Here is an 18,068-nt window from a genome sequence, read left to right on the forward strand (position 1 = left end):
CAGCATTACTTCAGACATTAGTCGAGTCCATGCCATGTCGTATTGTGGCACATATGCATCCTCATGGGCTCCCTTCACTGTATTATCATAATGAAAAAGTTGGAATAATGCAAATGTTAACAAATGTAGTGATTTTATAATTAATAATGTCACAAGAATTCCATATTTCATTAGAGTTTTGAATAATTTACGTCATACTTTATTGAAAAGTGAAGAATATGGATAAGGTTTAGTTAATGCTTTAATTAACAAATTACCATTCGACATGCATCTTCCAGGGTGTAAATTTTGTGACCTGGGAACCAGGTTAGAAGAAAGATTAACCAGAGAAGACCAAGGAATTACTCCATTAGATGAAGCATGTAAAGAACATGTTATTTCTTATAGAGATAATAAAGAATCAGAAAAAGGACATTAAGCTGATAAAAAACTTAAATTAGTTGCAAAAGAAAGTATACATGCTACTGATACTGCATTGGGTGGAAATATTGCTTTAACTGCAGTTACAGGAGTTATATATGGAAAACAAGACTTACAAATGGGTAGGAATGGGTTTAGAAATGGATAAAAATGGATGATGTTTATAAAATTTTTATTATTTTTTAATCAATACAAATGAATATCTATTGAATTCCTTGTACTTCGCTACCTAGTGGCAAAACTAAACCGAAATCAGTTAAACGTACAGTCAATAATGAATAACTGAATATTACTGAACCATTTTGACTGATGTTCAAAAAAGAAAGAAAGAGAAAAAACTGATGGTAATTTAGTTTTTTTCATTAGCTATTCTTGTTCTGATAAAAGATTGTTGAATATCCAACAAAAAAGAAAGAATGTTCTGGACTAACAAAACACAAATGTGGATTTCTTTCATTACTATTCGCTGCAATATCATATTTAGCAATAATTGGTTCATTTGCTGGTGGAATGGCAGCAATTGCAAATGCAGTTATAAATAAGAAAAAAGGTGATACAGAATTAGAAAAAAATACATAATTTGGAAATGAAATGAAAAGAAAAGGAGTAAAAAATTTTCAAACAAATAATTTAAAAATTTAATAAACCTTTATTTAACTTTGATAAAGAAGAATAGGTTAAATAATTAAAAATTAAATATTTTCATGATGTTTCATGCTTGATAAATTACCTAATGTACCAAAAAAGCTTTGACTGTGGAATACTAAATTGAGATACTTTTGATCATGTTGGCACTCATTGGACTTATTATAAAAAATATAGATATAAAATTTGTTTTAAGCCATGTGGAAGAAATATTCCAAAACAATTAGTTAACTAATTGGGAAAAATGATATTTGCTACAATATCAAAAGAATAAAAAACTTCAATGAAGTAATATGTGGGTATCTGGGTTTATCTGTTTTAAAATTATGATGAAAGTACTATAGGTTTAATGATATTTTTAAATTAAATAAATGATCATTTTTGGAAATTAACTTAGTAATGATTTAAAAAATAATAGTTTTTCAATCAATAGAACCAAAGGTTTTTCAATAAAAAATCGACGATGTTCTACCTTCAAAAATAAAAAATAAATGAATATTAGGCAAGCTCAGAAAAAATTAAATTTTATTTTTAAGGCAACTAGAGGTTACATTAGTTATAAATGTTGAAGACATTGGAATGTAGATGATGAAGCAGATGTGAAAAATATTGTTAACGGCCATTATTTTAGACTGAATTATCAAATCTTATAACAAAACTTTAACTTGAAGTATTTTAGAGGTAATATAAAGACGAAAGAAAAGGTATTTTCATCAACAGATTTGATTTCATTCTTAAATGAATTTAAAAACTTAATTGTAAAGTATATGATAACAAATAACTGAATTAAGTTTTATGACTGGAGGCAAACACAAAACGCACAATTTCAATCAATATTATTTCATTCTTAAGAAATTTCTTGTTTTGGTGAAAACATAAACAGAGATTTAACATTTGAGATTTTGGTATCTGGCTAAGTTCTGAAGACATACTTTATGAAATAAAGCCTGAAGTTCTCGGAATCAAAATATTGTGTGAATTAAATTTTCTAACAGTAAGATTAAAAGATTCTGTTAAGACTGTTCTGGTTGATGTAAAGATAACTGTATTTAGTGAAATAATTTAATTACTTTTTATTCTATATAATTTACTGTTTAAAGAGCAAATAGTTTACTGAAGTACTTTATCCTCACAGATTAATAACTAAAATTGGAAAACAAAGAATTGAAGGATTTTATTCAATCTGTAATACAAAAACGAGTGCATTCACTAAAAAATTGTGGGTGGAGTACTAAATATTTATTAACAAATTATTGATGAGTTACATAAACCAATTAGAAAAATTTTAAATGAAAAAATGTAGTTTCTTTTGGGATTCGTAATTTTTGATAAACTGACATAGTCGAAATCTATTCTGGAAAGGAAAAAGGAATATCGAAAATAAATAAATGATATAATTATTTATTAACTGTTATTGATGATTTTTTTTCAAAATTGGCATTTCCCCTTAGAGATAAACACAGGTTAAAATATAGTTGATTTTTTTGGGAATATATTTGAGTTAACAAAACCAAAATTACTGCAAACAGATAGTGGCAAAGAATTTTGTAGCAATGAATGTCAAGAATTAAGGAAAAATTTAATGTTAATAATTATTCAATTTTTGGCGAATTAAAAGCAACTGTTCTTGAGCAATTTAATTGAACACTTAAAGAAAAAATGTGGATGAAATTTTCTCTTCAAGAAAAATATAAATATGTTGAATTATTTTCGAAATTAACTTATGAATATAGTAACACAAAACATTCAACAATAAAAATGGCCCTAAAGGATGTAAATAAATGAATAGAAAAAATCTTATTGAAACATTTGAACCCAGCGAATTTGTTAAATGCTCAATCCAAATATAAGACTGGTGATAAAGTGAATATAAGTCAAATTAAAGGAATTTTTGAAGAAGGATATACAGCAAATTGGCCTACAGAAATTTTCAAAACTGAAGATGTTAATCATTACATTTCAATCATTTATAAATTGAAAAATTTATATGGTGAAGAAGTAGAAGGAAATTTTTATGAACAAGAACTATTGCAAACGAAAATGTTTATCTTCTTGAAAAGTTTTAAATAAGAAAGGTAATAAAGTTTATATTAAATGGTAGGGGTTTTGATAATTCACATGACAGTTGGATAAATAAAAGTAAAATGAATTTTTAAAAGTTATTAAAATTTTTTATTTATAAACAGAGTTTGTTACTGTAAAAATTTAGGCTGGTTTGATATTGAATATATTGTTGAGAATGTTTATATTCTCATTAAAGAAGATAGAGTTCATTTTGATATTCAAATACAGGTTACACAAAAACGATTTAACTTTAAAATTGTTTGAGGATTTTAAATTTGATTTGAAGGAATTAAATGTTGTTTATTAGATAAACACAAAAATTCTGATGAACGTTATTTAAAATCTGAATATGGAAAAAGTACTTGGAAATTTTGTTATACATTCTAAGAAATGTTTGTTATTCTATTTGCATCTTCACACAATTGTTCTTGTGAATAATTATTAAAAATATTTAACCAATTCAATGGTAATCAATTATTAAATATTCTTTCATTATGTTATGTAAATTTAGTGAATTAGTCACATAACTTAACCTTAAACTTTCATCACTATTTGGATGTCTATTTGTGATAGTATCTATTTGATTTTGAACATTTTTAAATTCTGATCAAATATCATAATAATCATAATTAAAATTATAATTGTATATTGTTAAAATAACAAAAGAAGGTTATAAATATTCATAATTTAATTAAGTACAAACATGTGATAATAATGTATTTGTTTCTTCACTTTTTTGGTTTACTGTTTCTGAAGCAATATTTTTTACATTCGTTTCTCAACCAATTTACTTATTTCATGTAAATATATTATTTGATTTTTATAGGCATTTGCTATTGTTTTTCTGATATATTCACCATGCTCACCTATTTTTTGGTAAAAATTCTTCATAAACTCAAACTTTAAAATTTTCTGTAGAAGGCTTTTGCATTCCATAACTAAAGAATATACACCAGGTTCATTAATTTGTCATTAAAAGACATCTTCATAGGAACCAACGCAGGTATGTGGCTGAATGGAAAGACATGATTCAAAATCGCATACAGATTTTCTACCAGAAAGCGCCAGACTATCAATAACACTTGTGTGTACCTGTCGACCATGACTGTTTTTTATGCAGGGTGACAGTAACATAGTAGTTGTGATCGTGTTTCTAAAAGCGCAGTCCTTATGCATAATATATGTTTCTGGCGGTAGGACCCTTCTGTGGTCGTATTCATTGGCAGAGGTACGACATCACGTTCCCATTTCCACCGAGTGGTCAAAAGACGGTCCTGTGGCAGTAACTCAGCTCAACCTGTTTCTACACGGGTTGCAGAAGGTGGTGCTCTCTCTGGCTACAGTTCAGGTCCGACTTGAATTGGGGCGATCAAGCTGCAGGGAGGCCGGGGCAGAGCCTGAGGAACAGAGGATTTATCTGAAACCACGCTGGAGTTTGAAAAATGGTGACTCATTTCGAGATATGAGAGTGGCACGAATATAATTCACTGGTGGCTGTAATTGTGAAAAACGTGGCCATAGGATGGATTCGAATCGCTGACAACATTTCTATCAGGTAACGTTACACTATCAGCGACGCTTGTGTGTGTCTTTAGAACCAAGATCGTTGGATCGTGTTTTTAATAGCACGGTGATTACATGTGCTTTGCCGGCAGTAGAATCCTACTGTGTTCAGCTTCAAACATCGGTTCTTAGCTCTTTGACTGCTAGGGGACGTGTTAACTCGTCATACCTCACCGTTGGCCTGGCCCTCGGGTCTTCCCTACAGCGCTAAGGACGAGTTGACGCGTACCGCGCCACCGGCCTTTCCACAGCTAGGGACCGAAAATGGTAGCCACACGAGTTTCACCCAAAAATTCCACTTCTCCAGCACAAGAGCGGAACCCTTCCCCTTCATAAAAGAAGGCGACACAGACCCCTGACAGTGCTCAATTTACAATGGAAAACGGTAAGATCCTGAAGAAGACTGGATGGAAACGTCGAAAGTTCAAAAGAAATTTGACACGGCTTAGATTTTAACTTCAATGACAACGACCATGACAGCCTGCATACTTACACGTAAGTTTAAGAGTCAGGGAGTGTTGTCTGAAAGTACAGAAGTGTCACGTGGTCGATACAGAGTTCAGACAAGCAGGGAATGGAAGATTTTGAAATGTGGTGCTACAGGAAAAATAGGAAATTAGATCGAGTGACTAATGAGCATGTACTGAACCAAACTGGGGAAAAAAAGAAATTCGTGGCACAAGCTGATTAAAAGAAGGGACCATTTGACGGGACAGATAATGTGGCGTGAAACAACCGCCAGTTTGGGAAGGAAGGGAGTGTGGGGAGGGAAAACTGTAAACGCAGACCAGGCTCGCCTACAGTAAACGCGTCAAAGGGATACTAGCTGCAGTCGTAGGTTGCCTTCGTCGGCATTAAGGCTTGCCTAAAACAACGCTCTTCTAGTGAGATTTTTCTTCCTGACAAGCTGCAGTTGCTAGGTATAATGTAATGCAACTTACGTTTTAATTATATGAAAGAATGAGAAAATAATTGAAATGAAAGTGTCCTTTAGAACTGGAATATAATTAGAACTAAAAGCAGCCTTTAAAACTGTACCCCCTTTGGAACTAAAATTCTAAATGGAAACTAAAGTACTTCTGCAAAGTAAAAATCTTCTAGAAAACAACAATGATCTCGTTAGAGACTAAAGCCCGTGAGAGAGGGAGTGTGTTGCGCCTTACCTTCCTGAGGCAGCCGACGAAGTTGTAGCGCACCTTGGAGCCCGGCAGCGCGTGCGTGTTGTAGCTGCCGCCCACGTAGACGCGGCTCGAGGACAGCATGGTGTTGGTGACGGCCAGGTACGCGTTCTCGGCGTACACGCCGTCCACGACCGCCGTCACCTGCAACACGCCGGCCAGCGGCATTAGGCGGCGTCTGTTCCTTCAGACGTGCCGCTGATTCCTTCAGTGCAGACGCACAGACAAGTCCAAGTCCTACGGGAATCGGTGTTCGCTGCAATCGGGCAGCGGCACTACGCCAGCAGCGCGTGGTGTGGCCGAGTCGGGAATCTGGGTCGGACAGGGCGACCGCTCGCGAGAAACGGAGAACACGGGTTCGTCTCCTGATTCGAAACAAATTTTCAGCTTTCCCAACGGTATATTTCGATGGCCACAAGCAGCTGACGCCATTATTCGGCTTCTGTGCCTCGGTCGTTGACAGTGCCAACCTTATACGATCGCTTTATCTGTTTATCTGTCTGTCTATCTGCCTGTCCGAATGTCAGAAACCCTTTTCCTCGGGAACAGGTAGATGTATCGAGTTGAAGTTTATATAACTATGGAAGTCTATGGTCTCTTCGCGGTGTAAAAAAAGCCTTGAAGATTCAAAGTGAATGGAGTCAAAAGATACGGATGTTTATGTCACACGTTTGACACTCGCAAACTCACTCATCGAAACCTATAGGGTAGTTCCCGTTTACCTACAATGATGAAATTTGGCGAGAAGTAAGATTTCACAGTACAAGTAACGGAAAAATGCGACAATTGTTAATTTGCAACTATATCACACGAAAATATTTTGCTTCTGTCATTTGTTATCCTACATCAAACCTGAAATTAAAACTATTAGTAGCTCCTCTGACTGGGTCCCAACGGTAAGACTCTCAGGCAAGGTACGACTTCATTGCTCAACTGAAGCGTTTCGGAATTTATCCGTCATCTGATATCCACCACCGGTTACTGCACGTAGAGACGGCGTGTCAAGTTGTATGTGGAACGAAACTTGGCAGATTAGTTTGGCAACTTGTAACGTCATATCTACGTGCAGTAATCGGTCGTGCATATCAGATGATGGACAAATTCCGAAACTCGTCGTATAAGGTATAATGTCATTCCTTAGCTGGCGTTTGACTTTACCACTGCGACACAGTTATCCTGAGTTAAGAACTACCGGTTATTAGACTAATGGTCACCTACTTCTTGCATGACTTTATATCACATTTATGTTATTGTATTTGAAACATTGTCGAAATACTGGAATCCCTGTGACCGTTACCTTTCCAGTATCAATGTCGATAGCAGGCAGAAACGGCCCAACTTCTCGATTCCTGCAGTGGATTAACTGTCTGTAAACGTAATTAAATTTGTACGGACCCCACAGTGCACGTGTGCTATTCGCACCTGCACAATTTTTCCTTTGACTAATTTATCGCGGTTAGGACAGGAATGTGTATTACAGGGCCGTTGCAGGTTGCTTGCATGACTGCGTCAAGGGCCAACATGAGTTTCAGTTTCTCTCTCTCAAATCATTACCGATCAAATTTAAAGTGGTGTCATGATCTACTCATTAAGAGGAATAATCTTACAACTTTACAGGATTTAGTATGTCTTGATGCAGCTTATCTCACTGCGCGGAAATTAACCAGATTATATTCATCCGGGATTTGCGAATGAGACGATTTAGTGACTTCCAGCGAGCTTTCTAGTCGGTTTCAACCCTTTACGAAACTTCCTTCTGCTGACACCCACCCAAACAAAATTGTGAAATGAAGAAGTGTATCGCTTACTACACTTCTCGCTCTTTACGCTGAAAACGTAGGGCATGACGTTCTCATTTATTACGTCTTTACTACTAACTCTATTCGTAACACATTATTCAGACAGTATCCACATATACCACTCGCATCAACCGGCAGGTTATACCATTTACCGACACAGAGTTCAGGAAACAGGACGCCACGAACATTGTACGTTGAAAACTAGCGTTCGTCGCCATAAAACTGCAGGCGAACTTCTGCTCCCTGAGAATGCAACGCCTCACTGAAGTCTGCACGCCCAAGAGGAACGCACAGAACTTCATTGGAGTGTTCTTCTTCGTCCACCCTACAGCCCGGATCTCGCACATTCCATCTTCCATACGTCTGGCCCAATGAAGTCTGTACTCCGGGGGAAGGAGTGCGTGGATAATGTTAAGGTTATTGATGCAGCGAGACGTCTCCGACATCATCAGAAGATACCATCCTTAAGATGTCATCCACCTTATGAACGACAGCAGTCCTTCGGAACATGGTTAAACAAGCATATGCTGTCTCAGATGCCGAGAATTACCTCAGGAGCTGCAACATCTTAAGGACGTGTTCAATAATAACGGCTATACGGACCGACAAATTCGACGTGCTTTCGAGTTTGGACCTCTACCTAAACCTTCTCAAGACACCTTTAGGTCTGTGGCTTTTCTTCCATATGCTGGGAATGTGACATCCAAGATACGTAGACTTTTAAAGAAATATGAGATCAGATGTGTTTCGGTCCGCCAGCTAAGATTCGAGCACTTCTTGGCTCTGCCAAAGATGATTCAGGTTTGAGGAAGTCTGGCGTTTACAAAATAACGTGTGAGTGCGGGAAAATTTACATTGGCCAAACTATTCGTACCTTCAACGACAGGTGTGTTGAACATCATTGCCATACGCGATTATTACAACCAGATAAATCTGCGGTGGCTCAGCATTGCCTTACAGAGGGACACAGAATGGTATACAATGAGACGCAAGGAGCTGCAAATGGTTCGAGGTACTGGGATTGTGTTTTAAAAGAATTTTTCGAAATCAGACTAGCAGATAATATCATTAATCGTGATAATGGATATCCACAAAGTAAAACGCGGAATTCTGTTTTATCAGATATGAATGAACAACGGCATGTCAATCGGCCGGCTATGAATAATTATTTGTAACGATATATCGTAAACTCGACCTGTGATGAGTGGATGCGAAGCCATCCAGGAAAAACAGTGTCGATTTACGACATTCCGGGGATTGTAGCTTCTGCTCCGCCCCTCGCTTTCACATCTTCCACCGTTCAGGCCGGCTTTCGCAAAACGGCAGCTGTTTACCGAGCTCGATTTTTATCCTGTATGTGTAACGGATAGACCTAATCCCGAAAATACAGCTAAGTCCGCAATAGCAAAGACAACAGTTCAACAACAGACTGTTCCGACAACCCAGCAAGAAAACGTTGATGAATGCGAAGAAACTTTTCGTAGGTCTATGCCACACAGACTTTGCAGCAGCATTGTCATTCAGGAAACTTCGTTGAGACCGAATAAAATGTTTTCGGGTTTCCAACCGCGTCAATTGCTTAAAACTACACGAGCTTTCGGCCTAGCACTCCTTGGCCATTGTCAAGTGTTATGACTGCCAGTGGGCTGTTGGTGCGCCCTTATATACGCTAGCTGCCGGATGTGACGTCACTGGTGCCCGTGGCATTGGCATATAAGGGCATGTTTTGAGTCTGAGTTCGATGTGCCCTCTTCAACCGCGCGATCGCTGGATCCAACGTAGCGCTGAGCTGCAAGCCACCGTCTCTACTCAGGGTGTTTGCGGTAATTTCCATTTCAATAGCTTCCTGTATTAAACTGTACAAGAAGCCGTTAGTGTGAGCCACGACAGAGGTATCGTCAAATTTTATGTGGTGACCGTTTTCTAACACATGCTCAGCTAACGCAGATTTCTCTGGATAGCGAAGGCGACAATACCGCTCATGTTCTTTCCTGTGTTGTTCCACAGTGCGCACTCTTTGTCCGATGTACTTCTGGCCATACGTATTTCGTAGACTCCAGGTGTTCTAAGACCTACTGCGTCTTTAACTGGTCTCAGTAACTGACGGATTTTAGATTGGAGACCGATTGATTTGATCTTGTGTCTTTTCAACATGCGGCTTATCTTGCCCGACACAGAGCCACAGAATGGCAGCAAAGCAAGTTTCTTTTCCTGCTCTTAGTCTGTGGTGTTATTCTGATATTTACCAGAAATCACTTCTTTCACTTGAGGGACGCTGTAGGCGTTATTCCTTAAAACCTTGCGTAGGTGGCTCAGTTCATGGGGCAGGCTGTCGTCGCCTGATATTCCTCTTGCACGATGCACCAATGTTTGTAATACTGTGCGCTTCTTTGATGGATGATGATTGCTGATGGGGTGCAGGTACAGGTCTGTACGGGTGGGTTTTCTGTAGATGCTGTGGCCAAGCCACCCATTTCGTTTACAGTGAACAAGGACGTCGAGGAAGTGCAATGCATTATCCTTTTCCACCTTCACAGTGAACTGGATATTACTGTTGATGCCATTAAGGTGTTCCGAAAACTCGTCTAATTTCTCGCGTCCATGTGGCCAAGTGACGAACGTGTCGTCAACGTGTCGAAAGGAACACTTCGGCTTCAGTGGCACAGTATCTATGGCAATATTCTCCATGAAGATGTTTGCAACAGCTGGAGCCAACGGCCTACCCATTGCTATGCCGTCTGTCTGATCGTAATACTGGCCGTTATACACAAAATACGAGTACGTAAGAGTGTGCCTAAATAGTGCATTAATTTGACACAACATAATTGTTGACTGGTTCACAAAACAACAATAATATGAACGATAAAAGCAAAATACGCTATTGGCCATTAAAATTGCTACACCAAGAAGAAATGCAGATGATAAACGGCTATTCATTGGACAAATATATTATACTAGAACTGACATGTGATTACATTTTCACGCAATTTGGGTGCTTAGATCCTGAGAAATCAGTACCCAGAACAACCACCTCTGGCCGTAATAACGGCCTTGATACGCCTGGGCATTGAGTCAGACAGAGCTGGGGTGGCGTGTACAGGTGCAGCTGCCCGTGCAGCTTCAACAAGGTACCACAGTTCATCAAGAGTAGTGACTGGCGTACTGTGACGAGCCAGTTGCTCGGCCACAGATGTTTTCAATTGGTGAAAGATATGGAAAATGTGGTGGCCAGGGCTGCAGTCGAACATTTTCTGTATCCAGAACAAGAGGTGACGAGACGTGTAACCAATGGCACCCTATACCATCACGTCGGATGATACGCCAGTATGACGATGACGAATACACGCTTCCAATGTGCGTTCACCACCACGATGTCGCCAAACACGGATGCGACCATCATGATGCTGTAAACAAAACCTGGATTCATCCGAATAAATGACGTTTTGCCATTCGTGCACCCAGGTTCGTCGTTGAGTACAGCATAGCAGGCGTTCCTACCTGTGATGCAGCGTCAAGGGTAACCGCAGCCATGGTCTCCGAGTTCATAGTTCATGCTTCTGCAAACGTCGTCGAACTGTTCATGTAGATGGTTGTTGTCTTACAAACGTCCCCATCTATTGACTCAGGGATCGAGACGTGGCTGCACGATCCGTTACAGCCATGCGAATAAGATGCCTATCATCTCGACTGCTAGTGATACGAGACAGTTGGGATGCAGCACGGCGTTCCGTATTAGCCTCCTGAACCCACCGATTCCATATTCTGCTAACATTCATTGGATCTCGACCAACGCGAGCAGCAACGTCCGTATACGATAAACCGCAATTGTGATAGGCTACAATCCGTCCTTTATTAAAGCCGGAAACGTGATGGTACGCATTTCTCCTCCTTACACGAGGCATCACAACAACGTTTCACGGGGCAAAGCCGGTCAGCTGCTGTCTGTGTATGAGAAATCGGTTGTAAACTTTCCTCATGTCAGCCCGTTGTAGGTGTCGCCACCGGCGCCAACCTTGTGTGAATGCTCTGAAAAGCTAATGATTTGGATATCACAGTATCTTCTTCCTGTCGGTTAAATTTCGCGTCTGTAGCACGTCATCTTCGTGGTGTATCAATTTTAATGGCCAGAGGTGTAGTTTCAAGTGTATCCAGTCTACACTACGCCTCACTGTCTCTTAACTACAGTGAGGAAATGATGGAGAAATGATAGCGAAGTCTGTCAGAAATAGAGATGCTATTGGCAGACAGTCAATTCATATAAATCGTGATCTGGGAAAACACCCGAGGTGACACACAAAGACTCAGGCATGTTTATCAAATACGGGACGTGACGACTTCCTCCGTTCAGTTCTTTTTTGCCATCGATAAAGGAGGCCGACCGCTGGAGATGAAGCCCTTTCTGAGCTGCGGTATCGTGAAAAAATAGCTTTGTCAGAAAAATGAGCATTTCTTCTGACTGAAGTTAGATTTCGGTGCTGGATGGCAATGAGTTGTGATTCCAGCGGCCGGCACCCTCCGTTATGTTATCCTGCTGCCATTATACAGCATTGTGGCGCCGCAGGAAACCAGGGCTCCAGGTGGCAGGGAGGGGGAGGGGGCAGATCGCAAATCGTTGATGACTGGCCGTTCTGGCTGTGGCCACCTCGCACCTCCCTCTGTCGGCGGAAGGCGCAGGCAGTCGAAGCCTCGTCAACGGATCACTACGGTAGAAACTAAGATAATTCCTACGCAACTGTAATTCAAAAAGAAGTGCCCTTAGTGAGGACACGCTTACGGCCTTTTACAGAGATCACTGCCGTGTTGAAGTTCTCGTACGACTGCCACACACACGGTCCACTGAGGGCAGTGTGGCCACTTGCCGGGACCTTCTGCAGCGCGCACCCCTGCGTGACGCGCTCGAACAGAGTCAACCAGGCTGTGGGCGGTGCGCCCGTGTTGACTCCAGTGCCGTGGACAGCTACCCCAGGTTTCTCGTCTGACGATCCGTGGCACAAACAGCCCAATCGACGTGGTCTTACAGATGCGGGGGAGGGAGGTGGGAGGTGGTGGTCATAGGAGTCTGGTAAACTCATCGTGGCGCTCTCTGATCCACGGAAGTACACTGCGGGCTGTGTGACACGTTTCATTGTCCTGCTCGCGGATACCATCATGGCGAGCAAAAACAAACTGCATGTAGGGGCGGTCACGGTCCCATAGTTTAGATGCAGTGTGCCTTCCAGAATGACGAGATCACGAAAATGTTCCTCAGAGCACAACGCTCCCTCCTCCTGCTCGGCCCCTTTTGGAGATTGCTCCAGGGTGTTTGGTTTCCGTCCGATGGAGCATAAAATGTGATTCATTTGAAAAGGCCGCGTGTCAGCACTCGGAGCACGTACAGCTGCGGTACTGGCGTGCACATTCCAGCCTTCGCCGCCAACGAACAGCGCTCAGTATGGTTGCACGAACCAGACGGCTGCCACGGAAATCCGGCATCGGACGCTGAGCGCTCGTTGAGGAGACGCTGCTCGTAGTCTCTCCGTTTATCCGCGCAGTCAGTTGCTCCATAGTTTCACGTCTATTCTCCCGCGCCCACTTCCGCAATTGTCGTTCACCTCTCTCGTGTATGGGCCACGGCACACCACAGCCTCGGCGTTGGTTTCGGACAGCGCCATTTTGCCACGCACGGTACACTTTAACAAATGGAGGCACGCGATCAGTGTTACAAACGTAGCAGTTTCGGAAATGCTTTCGTCTTCGGTCTTAAAGCCAAAGATCTTATCCTTTTTGGCGTCACATAAACCACTACGTTCACATATAACGACAATGACTGCACTGTTTTCCGTGTCTCCCGACCGACACTGTTTATATACCCTGTACTGCTAGTACCGATATTGGCGGTATGTGGCTGGCTATCGTGCGTTGACGTCTAACACAGGCGGTGGTCACTGGACCGTGTATATATGTTGTGCAGGAAGACACAGGATGAAACGTCACATGTTGACACGCTGTGTAATGTTATTTGAGCGATTACAAAATCGAGCCACGTTTACAAAAAAACTCTCGGCAGTATGAGCCCACTGATCATTACGACGTTCTGTCTCCCACTGTCCTGCATGCCTCCGCTAATGAAGTTGGAAAGGGCCACTGCAGCTTCTCCTGAGGCAAGCTGGCCTACGGTTGCTGTAACTGATCCTTCAAATTGTTTATTCTGCCACTCGGATGTGTTAACATACGATTTAGTCCTACACGTCTTCTGTCGGTCCATCACACATTCGTAGAGACACATACCGTAACTCAACGAGCACTGTACTGTGGAAAAATGGTACCACGACAGTGTCCCATCACAGGTAAGACATAAAGGACAGGAGGTCCGCAGTGTACCATTGTGCCAGTAGAGTACACTCAATCACTACCTGCAGTGACCTTAGTTGGAACTCGATGGCTCCTCACACCGTGACGCCGTGTGTGACACCGCTGTGCCACTCCAGTACACTGGAAGAATGGGAGCTCTCTCATACTTGGAGACGATGATCACTTTGGGTAGTTGAGAACCGCGATTTATCACTGAACAAAATGCGATGTAGGCAGTCAGAGAGGCAACAGTCCGCAGTCAGGAGTAGCCGGCACGAAGACAGCTTGAGGGTAGGGCCCAGACAGGAAATGAGCCGGTGAATGGCTGACGACGAGGTCCAGAGAGGTGGTACCTCGAGGAAAACTGAGGCGGTAGCTCGAGGACAGTCCAAGTCCACCGAAGTGAGGGCTCAAGTGTGAACTCCGACTGACGGGCTTCAGAGCGCGGCTGGCCTAAGCCCAGAATGTGCACTGGCTGCAGAGCGCCCTGAGTACCCACCTGTCAGAGGATAACGGCGCAGCGTGTAGCACGGACGTGGTTGCACGGAGGAGAAATGTTGCCAATTATTGCAGCACTGTTTACTGCAATTCGATTGCTGCTAGCAGCAAATTGCTCCATACGGTACTATAGAAGCCTACGGATTTTTTCTGTCGATCTACTGAGGGCAATGTTGCTTGCGGACCTGGCATGCGGCAACCCGCAGTACACAGCTGAACGGTTGGCGTCGTGTAGCAGACGGCAGCTCAGGCATACAACACCACGGTAATTCGCACGTCTTGCTCCTGTTAATCTTTGACCAATTGTGTGAAATGACAGAAAATGTTGCAAGGAGACCATCACTTGCTCTCAGAGAGTGGACATAGACGTAAAGGGATTACTGTGGGCTCAGTGCTGCCTTACGGTTGTCAGACACGGTTGACCATAACCGCCGGCCGCGGTGGTCTCGCGGTTCCAGGCGCGCAGTCCGGAACCGTGAGACTGCTAAGGTCGCAGGTTCGAATCCTGCCTCGGGCATGGATGTGTGTGATGTCCTTAGGTTAGTTAGGTTTAAGTAGTTCTAAGTTCTAGGGGACTCATGACCACAGCAGTTGAGTCCCATAGTGCTCAGAGCCATTTGAACCATTTTTTTTTACCATAACCTCGACAATCAATATGGCTGCCCTTATGTTCCCTGGGCCACTGTCACATCCGAATGCCACACAAATCCGGATAATCCACGATTCGACCAGCTGCACAAATGAAGACTGACAATACGGTCACGTTCAAGCTCTATCAGATGATGATAGCGCTATCTAACACGAGTATGTGACATCTCCATGTTCTTCGCTGTGATAACTCATCAGATGCTCTTCACCTTCCCAATATACCCTGCAACGCCTGGTCACAACACTGAATACCAACAACATTAATGTGCTCTGGATACCGCTCTGTCTGTCATAGAGAATTGCAGTTCTAGTCGTTTACATATGAGCCAGGTTTTTAATGTGTGTGCTAAGTTATATTTAAATTCCATCATATTTTTGATCAGGTAGTGAAGCTATACAGTGCTTCAGTGATAAAGCTGCAGCATAATGACGTCACTCAACGCCAAGCCGCTCAGTTACTTATAGTCTTTTGAAAGACCAACTTGTCCTCACGTTTGCTGCGGTTTTGAGACCTTCTGATCTATGGTGAGCTCTCACTTTGTACAATTACTACAAATCTACGTAAAAACTTCAGCCGGTTCTGACGGTGCAGTTCGGAACCGCGGGGCTGCTACGGTCGCAGGTTCGAATCCTGCCTCGGGCAGGTGTGTGTGATGTCCTTAGGTTAGTTCTAAGTTCTAGGGGACTTATGACCTAAGATGTTGAGTCCCATAGTGCTCAGAGCCATTTGAACCATTTTTGTAAAAACTTCCGTTTTTCTAACATAATTGTGTTGAAAGAGTCGTTAGTTGGCGAGAGATTCAAATGTCGACGAATGCTTCATCAGAGATGGACGTTAGCTAACAACACTTTTTGTGGAATGGCATCCAGGTGGGCTTACTGGCCAGACAGTGTCCAATATGGCTGCCGCTGTGGCCAATATATCAGACCTTAACCAAATATTTTTTCCTTTTGTTTTTACTGTTAGTTAGTTGAAGAAAACCAGAATGTAACTATTATAAATATCAGTCATAGCAGTATCATAATATTTACCATATAATTATACACCATAATTATTAAATAATAAAAATAATATACTTTCTTGCCACACGCTTAAACAAACAAGTTCTTCGAGATAGGAAATCGTGGGATGAAATTCATGATTATTTATTTATTTATTTATTTATTTAACCTGATCAGATTAGGGCCATCAGGCCCTCTCTTACATCGGACCAGTGTTGCACACATGCAGCATTTCACACATCAGAGTTACATCACGACCATAGTTTAAATGAGAATATTAGCTTACTCTAGTGACAATATGAATAAAGAGTAGTGACTAAGACCTAATAAAGTAAATGCGGCATTATATGATGTTGTTGGAGACAAGATTTTACGGCACGACAGTCAAGGACCTGCGATGCACAGCATTTAAGCTGACCGAGAGGAATAACGAAACCATAATGGCTAAACACAGGTGGAGTGTTGGTCTATGGTAAAAGGTGTCCAACATCCACACTGACGTCACGTGCCCAGGGTGTGCTGTGTGAGCCCGCGGGCTGCGCGTGCCTTGTGGTGAGGAGGAAACTGATGATTGATGAGAAAACTGTGCCTTCAGTTTTTTCGGTACTTTACTTTTTTCCGTAGTAATAACAAATTCGACATAAAAGTTTTCTGGGTGAGGTTCCGCGTCATAATGTATAAAATTACTGGTGCTGGAGAAAAACCAACATTTCGGCCACGGTTTCTGCGGCCTTCTTCTGTGCCTGCCTCTGGGTCTGCGTCTAATGACGCAGAAGAAGGCCGCTGCAACCAGCAGCAGTAGTTTTATACATTATGACGCGGTACCACACCAGAAAACTTTTATGTCCACTGACTGGCCGCGGAAGCCTACGCAATTACAATAGCAAATTGTTTCGCGAAAAATTAATAATTGTATTATGTAATTAATTTCTCAGATTATTTAGCGCTTTTCAGCTATGTGCCCATCATACCGTACCAAATCAGGCACAATGGCGTTTTTTCGTAATATTGATTACTTACGAACTTTCTTTTTTTCCATCGAGAATGAAACAAAAATAGGGAGGCAGCAGAATAGTCTGACTGAACACAATATTCCCAAATATAATCTGCCACTCATGATGCGAATTTAAAAGTCAGTTGGAAGCAAGCACAATCCACCCCCGTCTACAAGAGGAGCAGCAGAAGTGATCCACAACACTGCAGACCCATGTCACTGTATCAGCCACTTGTCGAATCCTAGAACACATTCTGAGCTCAAGCGTAGCGACGCATCTCAAACAAAATAGCCTCCTCCATGCTGACCAGCGTGGATTAAGGGGAAAAAATCATTATATAGGATGTCAAGCGAAATTTATGGGTGAGTTGCAGGTTCCTCGATAGGAGGGAGGTAGCCTGTTTTCTCGCATGGAGGGTCATCGGCTGTTGAAGAAGTGGCTGCAGCCGTGTTCCAGTAAAGTGTGCTGATACATTCGCTGTTCAAGCGATATATTAATGATTCGGCAAACACTCTTAACAGCAACCTATGACTCCTAGTTGTTCGTGAAGTTATCTATAATGAAGTACCTTCTTACAAACAAAAGGTGTAAAGGTAGGCTACTTGATTAAAAAGCTCAGAAATATAAACTGGCACATTTCAGAAAATAAAAGATTAAGCATGCTGTGACTACAGTATCAGTTACAATTGGAAACTTTCAGCTCACACAGATACGTAGGTGTAACAGTTTGTGGGGTTATGAAATGGAAAGATCACCTTGTTGCTGCGGTCTTCAGTCCAGAGACTGGTTTCATCCAGTTCTCCTTCCTACTCCATCCTGTGCAAGCCTCTTCATCTTCAGATAACTACTGCAACCCACATCGATCTGAATCTGCTTACTGTATTCACCTCTTGGTTCCCCTCTACGATTTTTACACCTCATACTTC

The 18,068-nt window shown here is 41.7% G+C and overlaps 1 protein-coding gene across 7 annotated transcripts in view; it reads right to left on the minus strand.

Annotated features, from left to right (window-relative positions):
• LOC126267963 (neurexin-1a) overlaps positions 1–18,068 on the minus strand; it is a 1,982,806-nt gene that overhangs the window by 686,956 nt on the left and 1,277,782 nt on the right. For all 7 annotated transcript variants that reach the window (XM_049973298.1, XM_049973297.1, XM_049973300.1 and 4 more), the window contains one exon: positions 5,856–6,014. In XM_049973298.1, the coding sequence (XP_049829255.1) occupies positions 5,856–6,014 (159 nt within the window). The remainder of the gene's footprint in view (positions 1–5,855; positions 6,015–18,068) is intronic.

Source organism: Schistocerca gregaria, chromosome 4, assembly GCF_023897955.1.
Source record: "Schistocerca gregaria isolate iqSchGreg1 chromosome 4, iqSchGreg1.2, whole genome shotgun sequence".
In the NCBI taxonomy this organism is placed as follows: domain Eukaryota; kingdom Metazoa; phylum Arthropoda; class Insecta; order Orthoptera; family Acrididae; genus Schistocerca; species Schistocerca gregaria.